This window comes from Scomber scombrus, chromosome 10, assembly GCF_963691925.1.
Source record: "Scomber scombrus chromosome 10, fScoSco1.1, whole genome shotgun sequence".
In the NCBI taxonomy this organism is placed as follows: Eukaryota; Metazoa; Chordata; class Actinopteri; order Scombriformes; family Scombridae; genus Scomber; species Scomber scombrus.
In genome coordinates this window covers 17,601,650-17,619,881 of record NC_084979.1, presented here as the reverse complement: position 1 = coordinate 17,619,881, position 18,232 = coordinate 17,601,650, and the positions used below count along the sequence as shown (strand labels likewise).

Genomic DNA, 18,232 nt, shown 5'->3' with positions numbered 1-18,232 from the left:
TTAGTTTGAGGTCACAAGTTTAGAATTTTCTTTCTTTGTTACTCACCATACATACATGTGCTCAGGAGACAAAGGGAGGGGGCCGCCTACATTTCCTGAATTTATAGACTGGTGACATCATTAGTGATGTCACTAGGGTAGAACCATGTGGAGGGGTGGTCTGTGAATTATTGTATACATTAATAAGGGGGTTTGTGATTTGATCAAGTTTGGGTGCAGATGGAATATTGGGACGCTCTATAAAAGTGATGCCATTTAACTGTTATTTAAATGTAAATCTTGTTGGTACTTACCTGTTTCAGGAGGGGAGCAGGACTTACCTGATGAGTGCTATAGTCCACCTTCATTCAGAGTGGGGCTGATGGAGGGCGCTATATAAGCAGTAGCTTTGAGAGCTCGGGGGGAGAGACTGCTTTGGTAGAGTGTAGCTGTGTATACGGTCCTTAACTTGATTTCAGTTATGCTTATGAGTTAAGTTAATTGTGTAGTTTTTCCCTTTAGTTTTGTTTTGTATATCTTTTTTGGTTACACATGTAACACTTTTTATTATAATAAATGACTGTTGGACAACTGATCAAGCCTTCTGTGTCTGCCTCCTACTAAAGATCGTACCACTTTGGTCGGCCTGTACCGCATTCTTGATTAATCAATTAGCTGTTTGGTCTATAAAATATGGGGAACATGGTGAAAATTGATCACCACCATCCCAAAGCCCAGGAGGCAACCTCAAATGTTTTGTTTTGTCACAATCAACCGTTCACAATCCAAAGATTGTGAAGAAAAAACGTTTAATTTACATTTACATTTAGCAGACCCTTTTATCCAAAGCGACTTACAAGGGAGAATAACAATTAAGCTACATTGCAACAGAGTATTTAATATTTCCATAGAATTGTTATATCTACTGCAGTTAACACAAACTACAACTCTTCCGCTAAGAAGGTATAACATGCACATGAATTAACTTTAGAGTTACCTGTAGGCAGCTATATTTCCTCTTTCGGCAAAAGATTACCACCTCACCATACCTCCAGAACATGTGCTACTTAATGTTTTTATCTTTGCACTTTCATAATTTGCACTAATATGGGGTTGCATCTAAATTTCATTGTACAATGACAATATGCAATATGTATTAAACCACCATGGTGTCACACAGTGGTTTGAGGTTTTGAACTGTTTTGAAGATGAATGTATAGTTTTGAGGCTGGACCAATTTGGACTTTTAGTACCAGAAGTGACTATTTGGAGGAAAGGGTAGAGCTGACCTTTACTAGTGTTTAGCTGCTGGCTTAGGTGCATTTGTAGTTTATGATTAACTGTGATAATGCTACTGCTAATGTTCGTTAGCGGTAAAACAGGCTTAAAACCATTAAAACAAAATGTACTTACCACAAAAAATGAACATCCGACTCCTTAGAGGGTTTTATAGTACAACCAAATGCTGAACAAACATTTTTTTAGTTAATTTTCATGGACTGAAACCTATATTCTTTGGGGTTTTGAGGTTAAGTCATGGTAGGCTACTTTACTTGCGCACCTGTTGCTCAAAGCAGCATAAATTTAAGCCTTAATCAACTGTAAACCGGTAAGCTATAGTGACCACTCTGGCATTTTAATATGAGGTTTATGATGATTGACCATGGATGTATTGACTCGCTTTTGAAACCAGCATAGCGATTCCAGGACCTGCAGTTCTTTGGTGCTACAGCGTTGGCGTCGTTTTTCAGTCCCGGAGGTTGCCGCTTGGTGCTATTATAGTGAACGCACAAAGAAAGATTGCTACCAGCAAAGGTAAGACAGTAAAAACACATCCCAATAAATGAGAGGTTTGTAACTAAAAAACATTGATACATTATCTACTTAATGGAAAAAGTCACATTACCAAAAAAACAACAACTCACTACACAAAGCTGGTTACAGGTATTATTATGTTATTGTAAATGCTGTTAGTTGCTGTGACCACTTGTGGCCACTAGATGTCCTTGCAGAACACAAACATGTCTTATGAAGGCATTACACTAAAGTCCCATAAGCAGAATTTGCCTCCCTGTGTTTTTGCTGGATTGCGAATAATACTATTTCTTTTTGAATCATGTTCAATTTACCCTTGGTGATGTTTTTGACAATCCAAATTGGAAACTAAACACAAAATGAGACCTTTTTAGTATTTCAATTAAAATTTCAATAGCTCAATGTTCTTATGTGGTGACATGAGAGCCTAGAATAGAAACATAGTTGGATATCACCACTCCGTGCTAGATCCCAGGCTGTACTGATGCTATATTTGACAAGGGGACAACAAAACTATACTGTCTAAACATCACTGAAAAAGAGTGTCAACTTCATGGCGTTTATTCATGATTACTTGTTCATGCGACTTCGATTGCTGAAGGTTTTTGATTGGACAGATGTGTGCAGTTAAACTGTCCCAGTCATGGGTACTGACATTTTAGGATAGAGAGTGCTAAGAGAAGACAACACACAAACCTACAGGAATATATAATCGGTGTGCCTATGTACGCAGTACAAAACAAAATGTAAACACAGCACAGCTTTTCCTCCGAATATCATTTATTGTTCAATCTACATCAGTTGGTTCTTGGACCAACCGCCTCCACTCATTTCATAGTTTGTAGGATACATTTATGACCAAAGAACACATTTCACACTGCTACAGATTGACAGAACTGCCATATCGAATGTTAAGATATCTACTTACTGTCATGCTGAGTGTTTTTATCAGTAGTAATGACTCACTGATGCTGTTACTGCTGCTAGTGTGGCTTCTGGCATAATAATGGCATCTATAAGTCCCAGTGGGTGGACGGCATTCCGTAGTATCGTCCGTCTATGGTAGGAATTTGTACTGTAATTTACAGTTAGATGAAACTGGACCTTACATTGTCTGGCCCAACTTAAAACAAATAGACAGACAGTGTAATATGTTAATTCTTTGTAGAAAAAAATCATATGCATTGATACTTTCACCAATCCTCATAGCACAATGTCTTACTTGTACCTATGTTTATTAGTTGTGCAATATTTGAAGATAGTAAACAGCTATGATCGTATAGAGATCTAAATGTATCTACAGCTTTGTATATCCTTTTGGTTATGAGGATTAGCATAGTCATCCTGTACCTAATTGTATTTCATGATTACACTGAATATAAAAAAAGACCTCCGCAGAGTGACACTTCTGTACATGTATGTGTTTTTGTTTTGTACATAGCTGTAACAATTAGCTTTCATTTTGACATTGTCTCACTCTGTCTCTTACCATATTTTATGGCAACTCCTTTGTAGCTTCACTTTGGCAGTCAAACCCAGTGGTGTGGATGGAGGACCCATGGCCTCCCTTGTCCAAACTCTTGACTCTCAGAGAGTCAAGTCCTCCCAAGACCAGCTATCCTGCAATGCCCTCAGACGGCAGCATAGTTCCTTGTATAGTCTTTGAAAGTTTGTTGTTAGTGCTTTCGCAACTAACCAATGTTGTGCTAGTTTGTAGAACCCCCATTTGTCTGGCTGGTCTGTAAAAGGCCATTTCACAGTTAAGTCCCAAGCAGCAGTCTTGTTCAGGGTGGGGTGAGAGATGCCAAAGGCTCTGAAGGGCCAGTATCGCTGGTCCATTCACTCCAGCCAGATGCTAGACCAGTGGTTCCTGATATTTCCCTTGTCTTACTCCCAAAAGCTTTTCAAGCTCCCTCTACTTTGTGCCACATTTGATTATTTTAAGATGCAACTCATGCAAGACTTCCTGTAATCCGGATTATTAGGAAACACTGTGCTAGCCCAGGGAGACCAGCCTTTTTATGGCATGCAGCTAATACGGCTATTTCAGCTATAAAACTGACTGTTTGAAGTATATATTTCTTGCAGCGGTATTAGACAAAGTACACTGTAATGAAAGCTGGAAAGACAATGTGCGCGACGGAAGTTTGTAATATGACACTTGTGAGCCATGTAATACACACGTTTGATCAGGAGCATCTGATGTTAGCTGTATTAGCTACAGTTGCTAGCCTGTTGTGGTTTTAATGGCTGGCTGGGGTAAAGGCCTGTATACATTGTTGCCCTTCAGGGCCCCGGGACTGTCCTTGACCTTTGACATTTGGATCATGACACATCTCTCAGGGAGAGGCTTGAGCATCCAAAGGCCTTCAAAATATGGATGCCAAGATGCAAGTCAATGAGGAAAAAGTATCCAACCACGGTCTGCATTTACTTAAAGTAGGTAAGACTTACAAGGTTTTCATATGAACAGGCAAAGTTGTCATTTTGTTAAACAAATATTCTGTGGAGGATACTTTTTCCATCTTGTATTCACTTGCACTCCCCCTCAGCCTTGCTTTTCAGCTTCCTCTCTCGCTCACTCTCCCTGTCGTTCTCCGGCTCTTTTTTTCCCCCCCTCACAGGCTGTTCTTGTCTGGCAACTCAGCCTCTGGACTACGGGGAAAGTAAACAGTGGCTTTGTGCTCCTCATAGCGGTCGATGTGCTTGAGGTGTACCACCATGTGCAGGGCATAGGCTAAAACAAGTAGCAGGATCAAAGATGTCACTAAGCCCATCAGAATGGCTGGCGTCAGGAAAGTGGCACAGTCACTGGCTGACGCAAACTTGTCCGACTGCACGTTGAAGGCCTGGATCTGGAAGAGCAGAGAAAAGAAGGAGGAAGGATGAGATTAGGCTGAACTAAAGAGGACAACTGGCTCTTACTTGGCTTACCAGGCACAGAGACACTGGGCAGATGGACGGGTTGAGACAGCCTAGCAGATGGCTAAACATCGTACAGACAGATTGACAGACTGCCAAACAGACGGTAAACAAACTGACTAACTGACTGACAGCCAAACAGGCAGAACACAAAAGGAAATGGCAAACATACACAGGCATGCACACCTGTAAGAAACAGGAGGAGAAGACTATGATATAACAGTGAAAGTGCAGTTGTTATTGGTAGAGTTACACAACAAAGCCTATGGCCCTTTTACGATAGTGTACCTGGAAATCAGTGAAAGTGATGTGCCAGTTAGCGGATGTGTCAGTGTGGGAGCTGGGCACTAGCAGGGTGTCATATTTGTGCAGACTGCTGACGTGCTGGCAATGGTAGGATGAAGTGGCAGGAGCGTAGACCTCACTGGCGTTGAATGTAGCCTCCTGGGTCCAGTTGTAGTGAATGTGAACGCTGTCTAGTGTAAACCAGTTTTGACCAGCTGCCTCGTAAAAAGTATTTGACATTTGAAGCCTGGTGGAAGAGACAATGCAGTTAGTTATACACACAGCTCACATGTGTACTTACAAGTTTAATGAATTAAAACTTTTAGATTCATATGCATTTTGAAGAAATTTGAAATGCATTTTTGTGCATTTTACCTGATTACTAGACCTCTCAAGTCCTCCACATCACCAAACTTTAATGAAAGCCTGTGGAGGAACAAATCCACATAGATTTAAACATCTTATATAGCACAGTAGCTCAATGTAATTCTCAAATGACCACGTTAAATATTAAATTACTGCCCTTTTCTAGATATGTAAAATGTAATTTTGAAATCCTTGTCTTTATCAAACCTATGCTGACCCCTTGGCTGTATATGTAGATATGTGAGTTTTCATTATATTTGTCTAACACACTGTATGTGATCTGTATTCCCTAAAATCCAAAACAAATTCCTTTAGTACAAGTTGTCCTGTGTGAAAAACAGTGACCCTGATTACCACAGTTTGGTTTGACTTACGTTGCTTTCTCCTTGGTGCAGATGGAGCCCTTAGTGTCCACGGGTGAGTTGGGGTTGAAGACTCTCTCAGTCAGATCAATAAAGGTGTGGTTCCTGTAGCGGATTGCCAGGCGCTTTGCCTTGAACAGAATGCAGGTCTTCCCATTGTAAGACACACTCAGAGGGCCATAAGGCCCCATCAGAGACTGGAGCAGCTTCCTCTTACTGTGAGACATCCCTGGCTGATGCCAGTTAAAAGGCTGAAAACATAAAAACATATGAAGAATGGAGTTAAGCAAAAGGAGAAATAAAGAAACTGCAGTAAACTATTGGCAGCAGCAGTGTTGCATTCTTTGACTGTCCTCTAGAGGGTGATCAGATTGTTTTTCAGAGCTGTGCCTCATTTCAGGGGCAGCACACTCAAAAGGATGTGGCCCCACAAAATGTGTGTAGCCTGAAGGCTTTACTGACCCTGCACATCCTCTGCAAATGGCCAAAATTAGTAAATACCAGACATAAACTGATACTTTGTGGGACAGTGGTAAACTACTGCATATTTTGTGTAGAAAGGTCCAGCCCCTGAACTAAAACACAGCAATACATTTAGGCTATGTTCTTTCTCATTATATGCCACCATTTCAGCCAGATGCTCTTCCATAGCATGTGACGCTGTGATTTGCTTATGCTACCACTTAACAGCCCTTCATTTCTTCTACACAGTTGATCCAAAGCAGGTTTGCTGTGCTTCCCTCTTGTGTATGCTGTGATATTCAATTAAAATGTACCTTTCTTTTAAGCCTGTCATTCTGACCTCAAAGTGTCACTAATGTGTACAGTTCAATGTCCCACCCACTGCTGAATTTCAACAGAGAAGCAGTGGAACAATGTTCTTCTCTGGGTAGAAAATATTTCTGAATTTGCATAATGGTGTGGTAGCTGTTAGACCACATTGGTTGCACTGTGCAGATAGAAACTGCCTCCTCAAGCTTTTTAATCTCTTCGCTCAGAGGCTACATCTCATTGGAGGGCATTTGGACTAATCCAGCACTATTCTACAAGACATGTAAAGTGACATTCACTGTGACTGTGAAGTCACTATTTTTCATTGTTTAGTAAGTGATTAATTATTATTAATTATAGACTCAGATAGGGTAACTGATACTGATACTGATATATAAAAAAAAAAAACAGTACCAAATGCAAAATATTAAGAGAGGTTACTGCAAGGAATCCTTTAATCTTTATGAAACAGATGTAACTGTCCCTAGATGCGTCAGCTGACACAACATATGGTTTCACAGAATTTTAATCTCCATTTAAACTATTACTCATTTAAAGTGATCCTATGTGTGTGGGTGGCAGGGATGCTTTACCTCTGGTGAATGTACAGACCAACAATATTCCCACATCCCTGGTCAAGCAGTGTGGCTGAGTGAGCATACTATGTTTTGTTTGCGTGCATGCTGGTACATGTGTATATGTGTTAGGATGTACTGCAAGATAGAGGCCTGATGGTGGAGATACAGTAGTAAGGGGGAAATAGAGTGTGTACCTGCAGTATTCTCCTGAGTGGGTTTTCTTCTTCAGGCGTCAAAATAACCGCTTCACCTTCTAAGCCATAACCACCTGAAAATACATACATACATTAATGCACCATCAAAGATTATATCAGTATACATATTAAGATGATTGCAATGCTGCAATGCAGATTGCAACATAATCATAAAAATTCAGCTGATATCACACACACAACACAGACATACACTACAAACACAAGCACAAAGAGATCCTGCGTACACCTCGGTGCTCAGGCTCCTCTCTATTTCTAGTTGTTTTGCGTCATCACAGTGACTCATCAGCAGTTTATTTCAGTTACGGTAGTATTGTTCACTGTTTACAAATGCTGTTCATCTTATTGCAGCAACATATAATTTACCATCATATAATTTAAAGAGATGTCTTTTTTCTGCCTTTTTGTCAAAGGGGCTAAATAAAAGCCACACATCTGAATTCCACTGAAATGTATGGATCATGCACACGCCACACTTCAAATTCTGTTTATTATGATGAAGTAAAGACGTCTCCAGCATTACGGATGAAATGCATTTGTCAGGACTATCTATCCAACACATCAGCATCAAAATTAGCAGGGCAGGTTTGATTGAATCAGGGCTACTGTCACAGCAGATATGTTACTTACTTGATCTGACTCTTGTTGCTTGTTTAGGGTCCTCTTTGCTGTGGAAATGAGAGAGGACACAATAAGATCTTGTGATCACAAGATGCAAAGAAATGTTGATGGTCTTTTTTTTATATAAATAATACTCCATAATATGTACAATGCTTATTTAGCATTTTCTCTTGAAGCTGAAAGACCAAACAGCTCTGCAGCCTACTCCATATAAAAAACGCTCTTATAATATTATATTGTATGTTATTATATCAAGTTAATATATATAATATTATATTATTATATATTGTAAAATGAATAAACTGATAAAATGAGTGTTTGTGTAGTCAGTGTCAAGCACAAATGATTATGCACACTTTCATACACCTTTTCCTCAATATTTTGCTGCACTTATGTGCTACTAAACTAGTGTGCACCAAATGTTTTCATAAAAACAAGTACAAATCTTTGTGCTTTTGACTCCTTCAGTACCACATACCTAAATGATATGTTTTAAGCTACCATATACACATGGTATAGCTATATTGTTGTATCAGTGAAAGTCATAAAAATAAATACACAAACATTTTCATTTGATATGTTGACTTCTTGAATTGCACATTTTACAACATATATGACCCATAAAGACTTATCTTCACTGCACATTGCACAACATGCAATATAAACTCAGAATACTTAGCCCACAGACTTTATAAGTAGTTGACAAAGTCAAGAAGGTTTGTGTGCTGTAGAATTTTTACTTAATGAACGATGTTTGATGTGGGACTGACCTACATTGTAGAGAAAGGACAGAGAGGACAAACCATTTTCTATTCTTTCATGTGTTTGCCCTAGCAGCTGCCCTGCTCTCCATCTAACTAAACCCTGCACATCGTTGGACCTCTTGACTTCTTGAAACTAATGCTGATCCATTTAACTATCTAATCAAAGACGTAATACATCAGCAATGGGCTTACTGAGCGGCGCTGACATGGCCAGCTCTGCCTGCAGTGATGGTCCACCCATTGGCTGTGTGGTCTGTCCTAGCCTGTCCTTATGGCTCATCTGGGTTGGCATGCTAATCTCTACACAGAAGCCACTTATAATAGGTTTAAAAAAGGTAAACCTAAGACCTGTGGGAGTGGGAATGACAACGAGCGTCTGACTTTTGTGTCACATCACCTTAGTATTACTGCAGTCTGTTTACTTTCCAGCTTTGGTCACAAGTTTTCCAAAAACTTGTGAATTACCAGACACCAATAGCAGTGTCTGTCAAGAAATTATTTATTTTAGCCTTGTAATCTTCCATTGAGCAGTAATGCTGTGATCTCAAAAAGGCCTCTCTAAAAGGAAATTGATACAAGATATTAATACCAAGTTAAATACGCAAAAGCCAGTCAATAGTGGTGACTGCTGTTGTGAAGAAGTGTTCACAGTTCACACACTTTTTTTCTTTTCAGCTGGTGACACAGACGATGGTGGAGCTATTCCATATACTTATTTACTCTTTCTCCTTTCTATTTTTCTTTAGTTTGTTTTATTTTTGTAATAATTGGGATCTTTTTTAATTGTATGTTTTAGTGTTTTCAATTTTGCTGATATTTTGTTTTTATGTAAAGCACATTGAGTTGCCCCTGTTTATGAAATGTGCTATATAAATTAAGCTGCCTTGCTTTAAGTCATCTGTGAAGAACAAACCCAACCTACATTTTATAATAACGAGTGGGAAATGGCTACTGAACTGTTAAAATTTTTTATTTGAGCTACACTATTTTCTACTTTCATAAACCATCGAGCACATCACTGTGATATTTTCATCGATTGGCCCATGTGCCATGCATAACATCTCAGACACAGCTGACTACTTTTTTCAGATTAAATAAATGATAGTCCATTCTGACATTTTTAAAATGTTACTATTGCTCCATGGTTGGTGGAATTTGATTGTGGGTCAAAACAACGTGAGCAGACAGGGGCAGCAGTTAACAAATGACAAGGAATTAGGTTGTGTGTCTGATAGCACTGTAAGTTACAGTTTCAGGATAGGTTGCCAGATGTAGCACTGCCAGCAGTCTGGAGCAGTTATCTGCCCGTCTGGTGCAGTTTCCACCTGGGCAATATTGTTTAGTTTAGTGGCAGATGGATAAGAATTAGTGGTAAGCGCAGGTCAGGTCCACTGGAGCCCAAACATGGAGAGACGTAGGCCGTGAACAAGATGAAGAGATTAAGGCATGATGTCAGTGCCTGCAGTATTCTGGACAGTTCAAGTGCTAATCAATAGAAGTGAGCTGACTTCTACAACCATGACATTGAACTTATGGTAGTTCAGAGTTATTTCATTAAATTTAAAAACTGTTATCTCCCTTTGAAATATAGTCAAATATAAAAGTGTATTTATTTCTCGTATTACCTAAATCTGTATTGCACTCATGATCATCCTGTTGATTACTGTTACAACTTGTATACTTGACTGACTGTGTTTTTACATAAAAGTACTAAATGTAACCAATTGAAAGAATAAAATGAAGGTTGTAGAAAAAATAGATAGCTCATGTTTTATGGTATGCCACAACAACAACAACAACAACAACATTGATTTTGACCTTGTTTAGGGTCACCTACTGTATCACGCAGCTGTAGAGTAACCAGGTGGGTCCTCTCAATAAATCAAATTAAGTTGAAATACACATCAGTCTAGATAACAGTGGCAGCATGATGGTAGCATGTGAGTGTCCAGCTGGAGGTATCCAGCCATTTTCTTTAAGCAGGCTCCCCAACCTACATTTCGGTGTATGTTAGTGTGTGTGCATGAATGTGGGTGTGCATGGACCATCTTCTACTAAAGCATCATGATTGGCTAAATTACTCCCTGGAACGTGTGTGTGTGTGTGTGTGTGTGTGTGTGTGTGTGTGTGTGTGTGTGTGTGTGTGTGTGTGTGTGTGTGTGTGTGTGTGTGTGTTAGCACGTGGGTATGTACAGTGCCAGTCAAATGTTTAGGGGACACTTTCTCATTCAAGTGAATGGTAAGGTGTGTCCAAACTGAGCTTGGTTGTACCTTATGCCTGCATGCATGTCTTCCATGAGTAACAATGTGACAGTTTATGTATATGGTAAATCCAAATAGTTTTATCTGCCCAGATGTATGCTGGGTAAGCATGCTTGTGTATGAATGGCTGCCAACTGCACTACACCTTTGGCAGCTGGCAGTTGTGATGAAACTTCAGTGGCATGGTAGATACTTAGATGATGCGCTCATCATCTGTACCTCAAACATTAACAGGTCCTATAACAACACAAAGATTTTAAAAATCTTTCTATTTGACTCACATATTTATAAGTCTATGTAAGCATCGCACATCCACGGTAGGTGATAAAAAACTGTTTGTGTCATTGTCAACAAACTGCATATGCACCCTCCTCCCCTCCCCCTCTCTTCACCCCTGCCCATCCCAAACACAAGTGAATAAGCACTCCTTCCTCTGCACCTACCCAGGCCTCAGCTGGCTGAAAAGGGCCAGAGGAGTCTGTACATGTGTGCAAGCGTGAGTGTTAACTAAAGCCCGACCGTTTGTTCCTGTGCCAGTTTCGCGAGGTCAGCAACCCAGGACTGCTGCGGCCCCGTCATTGGCTCAGCCTGTCACACGGTGCCTGGGTGCTGAACAGGCCCTTTACATAATCAAAGCCATGCCAGAGCCACTCCTTGGCTCACCTCACTGCCTCTGCATATATCCTTAAATGTTCACACATGCAAGTGTGCAAACGTGCATCCACACAACCGCAGTACAATATCAACCTGACAACATTATGTTGAATGTTAGTCTGTTTTGATTGCAGTTATTTTTAGTTAAGTACGTCTTTGGATGTTAAATATTAACAATGAAAGCCCTGGTGTCTTGATCGATACATTTTCACAGAGTATTTCCACTAGACATCCTTATTCAAGCCTGTAGCTGAATAGCTGATGATTATCCCTCATCTCTGCCTCTGTTGTGTGTTGCTGAGCAGAGAGAAGGTGTGGTGTCTGCTCCCCAAACTTGTAAACAAGTCCTCTCTGCCACCACAGAGCGCTGAGCCTCTGCACTCACACACACTGTAAACCCTGGATCAGTCCATACAAGCCTCAACATCCCACAACAGGAGTAACAGCTAATTGTTGGTTTTGTTTAGTGTTTTCTATGTGGTTCATTACTGTGAGCTACATGTTTTGAAAACATTACACAAATGGTGATATTTATCAATTATATTAGACAGTTAGCCCTTAAGGTTTAGATTCTCAGCCTAGCACCATTGTGTGTGTATATCAACAGTGATCTGACTATAGTGATGTATTCCTGCACTCATATTTCCTTGTATTATGCCTACATGAAATTTCAAACCCAGCTATGATAGTATTTCGCAATGTACTGGTTGAACTGTTTAGACAAAATAATGCTAATCTTAGTGGCAGTATTGCTTTTGGGGTATGTAAAATAGAATCTAACTTCATTCATTAAAAAGTGCTCAGTAGTTTGTAAATTATTGCATCCTTGTCACAGCAGGAAAACATGTCTTAGTCCCACACTGGGCAGGTGTTGGCCTATTAATAGATTTATTAGTGCAGATTAAGCTTTAGGAGTTTGCTAAGATGCCGCTCAGAGCTCTGCAGCCATTTCACTGTAGCTTTGATTGCAGCTTCAAATTTGACCTCAGGTCAAGCGCTGGAGTTGTCTAAATCTTCCTTTGCCTCTGAGATCAAATGTGTCAGTGCTGGTGTGCACAGAGCATGACTAACTTCCGGAACGGTGATTACATACAGGAAACTGCACATATATGTATACACTTACATTTATTTATCTGGTCTTGACTTCTATCACCCTGTTTGGTTCATGAATCTATAAATTAACTGTGTGTATTTTTATGAAGTGAAAATTAATGTGATTATTTCTAAAATTAACTTTAAGTCTTTTGACCCTTTAATCTTTCTTTGAAAAGGGATGACTGATATTCCATCCACGGTTTCACCTCTAACCTCTATCTATATGCGGGTCGTTTTGTCTTCGTTTAACAGTTTTATGATAAGTCTAAGCACATGTTGACTATACACTGTGGTAGATAAACCTTTAAAACTGTAAACATAATACTCCATAGCATGTATCTTGACCGTGTGTCACTATGTCAACAAAAACAAATATTAACTTAAAAGCAGATCTCATGCAAAAGTCTTACAATTTGAAAATCTGAGTTTTTATTCAGAATTTCAGGTGATGCATGATTCTTACTGTAAACTTATGATAATGTGCTGACCCAATTTTCTGTTTGTAAATGTGTCAGGGGGCCATTTTTTATTGGTTGTGTAAATGATATTGTGGAATTTGAGCATAGCAGAATCTAGAAATGTAATTATGTCTAACTGACCTCAGCCAAGTTAGCTAAACACTGATTTTTCAGTGGTGATTGCACAAAATTAAGTCTTTATTGTAATTCAAATGTGTGACTTGTTTACATGAAATGTCATATTTTACACCTTATTCTTTGTTTTTTTAAACAGGCAACCTCACTCATTCGTCATTGGCTAGAGATATTTTAGAAAAAAATGTAATAGATATGTGATCAGGTCACTAGCGTGTTTGAAATAACCTATCAAAAGCTTTGTGTTATTTACTCATTCTGGTCCTTGAAAATGCACAATCTAAGCTTTCTGTGTTGAAATTCATGCTAGTTGTTAAAACATTTGTGACCAGCTTTGTAAGAGATCCACCTATTTCAGTCTCTATCTTTTCAGATTCTCACAATAAGACAAAGATCACACTAGCATCAATGTGTTTTTCATTTGCAAATGGTTTTAAATTACAGCTGAAAAACCTTGCAATAGGGCTTGCAATAGTTTTGCTTTCATGCTCTATCATTGCTTAAACTGGTGATGACTCGGTCAGAACGAGGAAAGAGGTCATTGACAAAATCACAATTTGGTCTGTTGACTCCTAATCTGTACCCATATTTGGATCATATTCATTTGCAATAAAAATGTATTACACAGGGATTGTTTGAAAAATAGTACTACAGAAATTATTCCTGTTACATAAAAATGTGTAAAACTGGCAACTCCGTCAGTTTATTATGACCTTTTGACCTGTAATTATTAGTTTTAAACATGCACACATCCACTGGAAAGACATCACTTTATATTTATTTTATATTTATATTATTTTTTATTTATAAAACTATTTTTAACATATTTTCCCAGAAAGTATTTAGATCATAATAAATATGCAATTAGCTGAACGCACACATATCTTTCATGTTCAGGTGCTGAGTCCAAAAAACTGCATAATGAATAAGCTTGTTACACCAGAAAAAGATGTAAGCATACAATGAGGGCATTTCTATTTAGTTTTTTATTTATTTAAATTAGCTGACACAGAACCAGCATACTTGTCACAGTATCACACGTCACTAACTACAGAAAATTGGGCCTGCTGAACATTTTCTCTTCGTTATCTTCCTACATTCCCAAGTCTGTCAGCAGCAGAGGCTTCTAACTCACTGTACCTCTCATTCTGCATTTTCAACCAATGATATGCACTCTACAAGGCCCCTAAAATGAAAGGCATGAAAGGTATGAAAGGCGTCTCTTATGTAACAGCATCTTGGAGTGTGTCAGCGCTTTGAATGAGGACCAGAACGTTGCAGAGTTACATACAAAGTTTGATCCAGGGAATAGACTCAAAACCCCCACGAGAAATGAATGTCGCCATTCTGTGTCAGAGTGACTGCGGTGAAAAGTTAAGATAGGGATCTGACAGGGTTTCGCAAACACTAGATTGAGCTGGAATTAGAGCAATCCCGTGAGAAATTGTATATTGAATTTTAAATCCAAGTTATTTGTGCCACAGACTTGCAAGCATGTGTACAGATAAGATTGTTTGTGCAATAAATGAAAGCGTGACAGTAATAATCTTTCATTTTCCAATGACCCAAGTGTATTATTGTGCTGAAAGTGCACTTTGTATGAAAGTAACAAAGTTGTGTCAGAAATTGCAGCATATTATCGCTTTGAAGCATTTGCGCTATAGAGGATTGTGTGAACCGTCATGCGTGGCATAGTTTCAAGAACCTTACATGGCTTTGGCACAATATTATTGGTCTGTCTTTGCTTTGATAGCTGCCTGTAAGCAGGCAGGAACTGGGGGCTAGCAATGGCCCTGGCTGCCGGCTCAGTCCCATCCCTGTGACACTATTGTGAGTGCCTCTATGTTTGAATATTTTATCCAGATTTGACCTGCAGGATTGCATGGGCATTACGCAGACATGGCCGGCTAGAATTCCCTTCTCCACTCTTCCTCTCTCTCTCTCTCTCTCTCTCTCTCTTCCTCTCTCTCTCAATGACTGCATCAGTAAACAGACCCCAATAGACCATCCCTGATGCATCCTTTCCTCTCCTCTCCTCTCTTCTCCTCTCTTCTCCTCCCTGTCCCATCCTTGTTTACCTTCCCTCTGTGCAGCTCCCCTTTTCTTTCCTCTCTCTTCTCCTCTCTCTCTGTACCTTTCCTGCAGGCCCACTGCCCCAACCTTATTTAGCTCCCAACACTACTGTACAGAGACAACAGCCCCATCCGTGATCGATGAGCAGCGTCTGATGCAGTCCCCAAGACTGAGACAAACAAAGCCTCGCAGCTCAGCTCTAACTGACACACTAAATACTGCCTGCATTTATGATACACCCAAGGTGAGACGAGGAGAAGGGAAGGGAGGTGAAGGAGAGAAAGAAAGACCCTAAGAGAACACATCAGCATCCCTGCATCCCTGCATGCATCTCCCCATACCCCCCACCCCCCACCCCCCATACACCCCTCCTCTGTTCACAGCCATAGCCAGGATGGATTTACCTTCTGTCCAGGATTTCAGGCACTTCATCATAGGTGAGCCCTGGCTGCGACTCTTCGTCAGTGAAGGAGAGCCCAGGCCGGCTGAGAGCAGACAGCAAGGCGAGGGAGCAGAGGAGGAATGCGTGTGTAGCCATTGAGACAATGAGAGGAGACTGCCGCTGGTTGAGCTCCGCTTCATAATCTGCTCTCCTAGCAGTGCCTGACTCCCAGCTCCTCTGACTGGCAGCCGCTGTGGCCAATCAGCAGTGGGCAGAGTCGATCAGCGTGCGTCACAGTCCCCTCACTGCACCCTCCCCCCCTCTCTTCTCCTCCCCTCCCCTCCCCCTCCCACCCTACTCTCTTCTCTGTCATCCCCCCTCTGCCTCTTTCACTCTTCTCACCCTCCCACATCCACTCCTCTGCTCTCTATCTTCTCTTCCTCTCTTTCACATACACATATAGCTGCAGGCAAGCCCTAAGTATAGACAGCGGCTCATTCTAATAACATATCTCAGCGTACCTATGCCACCTACAAATAAAACACTCATACACATGTCGACATGCTCACACATCTATCCAAACACATGTTGGCACACGCGCGGCTGCGCACACGCAAACGCGCCCAGTCACAGGAGCAGGCTCGCAGACGCACGCACACACCTCTGTGGAAAATCACCTGGGAATGTCAAGGTCAGATTGTGAAGGAAGATACGAGGATGTTGACATGACTTTAGGTGGCCACACAGAAAAAACAGAGGCATGACTGCATGACCTAGATCTCCAGTGCGATGCCACAATAGCAGAATTAATTCACTTGATCTATGTGTTGTTGTGAGCACTGAGGGGGCCCGCGGCTGTGGAAATTGTCCACTGAGGCTGCAAATATGGATGACAGGAGCAGCTGAGCAGCCATGGGATGAGACGGGAACGTGGGTCCAACCCAGACGACCCCGACGGCTGATCCCGTTTCCTCCTCATTATTTGTCCCCCATGCGTGAGATGCCCCAGGCTCCTGATACATCCTCTCATGTCTTTTATTTCCGTATCCGATGTTGTGATGATTTTCAGAGCAGAACATTAAGAGTGGTTATATAACCAAATGTTATGACCCACTATCGGTAGATTTACACATCGATGCGTTGCAATGATTCATTGTAAAAGTCAGTGCAGAGAAAATCTGAGCCCTTCTGTTTCCCTGTCATTAATCAGTCATAAAATATTTAAAGTCTAAAATAGTCCGAGCTCCATCATTATTATATGGAGATACTATATTTTCAGATATGTTGAACATTTGTGTCTGTGTAAGACTTTTCCAACTCAACTTATATGTTATATGTCAGATATTGACACTAGATTGCATGGTTAACAGAATATGTTGAAATAAGTTATTATTTATTAGGTTTTAACTCACCTCACCTACTTTGTGTACTATGTGTACAGTATGTGCCACTGTCTAAACATACTGGATGATATGACACATACAATATAAATAGCATTTTTCCTGATTGTTATTTTAAGTAACTAATTGAAATACTAACCAATAACTAATTGTAAATATTAAAACCCAAGACACCATGTTAACAGTGTCACATGTATATTTGTTTGTCGATATGTTTCTTTTGTTTGGAAAATTATGAAGACTAGACTTTAAAATACATTGTTGTGGTGCATTTAAGTGAATAATACTTATGCAAGGATACACAAACAGCCTGAGAGGCAACTTTTGAATGTCAGTATTCACAATATTCAACAAATCCAACATGCCAGGCTGTGGAATGACAAAATGATTGCACAACAGTCTCTCACCCCTCTCACTGTCTGTGTGTTTTATATGTGTGTAGCTTATGTGGCGCAGTGGTGCATCATTGTGCAATGGTATGAAAGGCTTGGCTATTTATATCGTTCTGTGGGCACTTATTTGTGCACGAGTGACATGACTGTGCGCGTGTGCTAAGAGGGCTAAAGTATTGCTGAGGGTATGAAAGGTCAGCTGCATCTCCTAGGCCATATAGTAACAGGAGGTGACTAAAGGCTGTCTCAGCCCTCTGCGTCTGCCTGCCACAGTCACTTCAGCAGGCCAGTATGTCAGTCTACTGGAGGGAAAGTGCAAACTAATCTGTCACTGCTGACATCACAGAGTGACGGGGTCAGAGAACAACTCACAGGAAGACATCACAGGTGTGACAACTTTAGAGGAGGATACTGCACTTTGGTGTCTCACAGCATTACTGGATACACATTTGTCCATTATGGGTGTACGTATAGAGAGTTTAGGAGCTGCTTTCTTGTTGACAATCTCTTATTGACCTACTGTTACATGGGTTGACTGTTGCATGTGATCCAGCTCCACCTGATATATGTGATAGATGCAACCACTGTGCCCTGATTTAGGTAGAAAACAGCCTCAGTGTTCATTAAGTACTGATTGCTCTAAAGAAATAATATCATGCAGAGGGGTTGACCGAATAAAAGGAAAATGTGTTGGTATGAAAACAAC

General features: G+C 40.4%; 1 protein-coding gene across 1 annotated transcript; it reads right to left on the bottom strand.

Moving 5' to 3' along the window:
* Positions 1–4,412: 4,412 nt before the first annotated feature.
* On the bottom strand, positions 4,413–16,756 carry LOC133987661 (uncharacterized). Its single transcript, XM_062427106.1, has 10 exons — positions 16,550–16,756; positions 16,412–16,463; positions 16,256–16,264; positions 15,757–15,985; positions 8,868–8,989; positions 7,921–7,958; positions 5,742–5,980; positions 5,377–5,427; positions 5,005–5,248; positions 4,413–4,649 (listed from the first exon to the last, which is right to left on the bottom strand). The coding sequence occupies exons 1-10, from the start codon at positions 16,754–16,756 to the stop codon at positions 4,413–4,415; spliced, it is 1,428 nt and encodes a 475-aa protein (XP_062283090.1).
* Between the last annotated feature and the right edge of the window lie 1,476 nt (positions 16,757–18,232).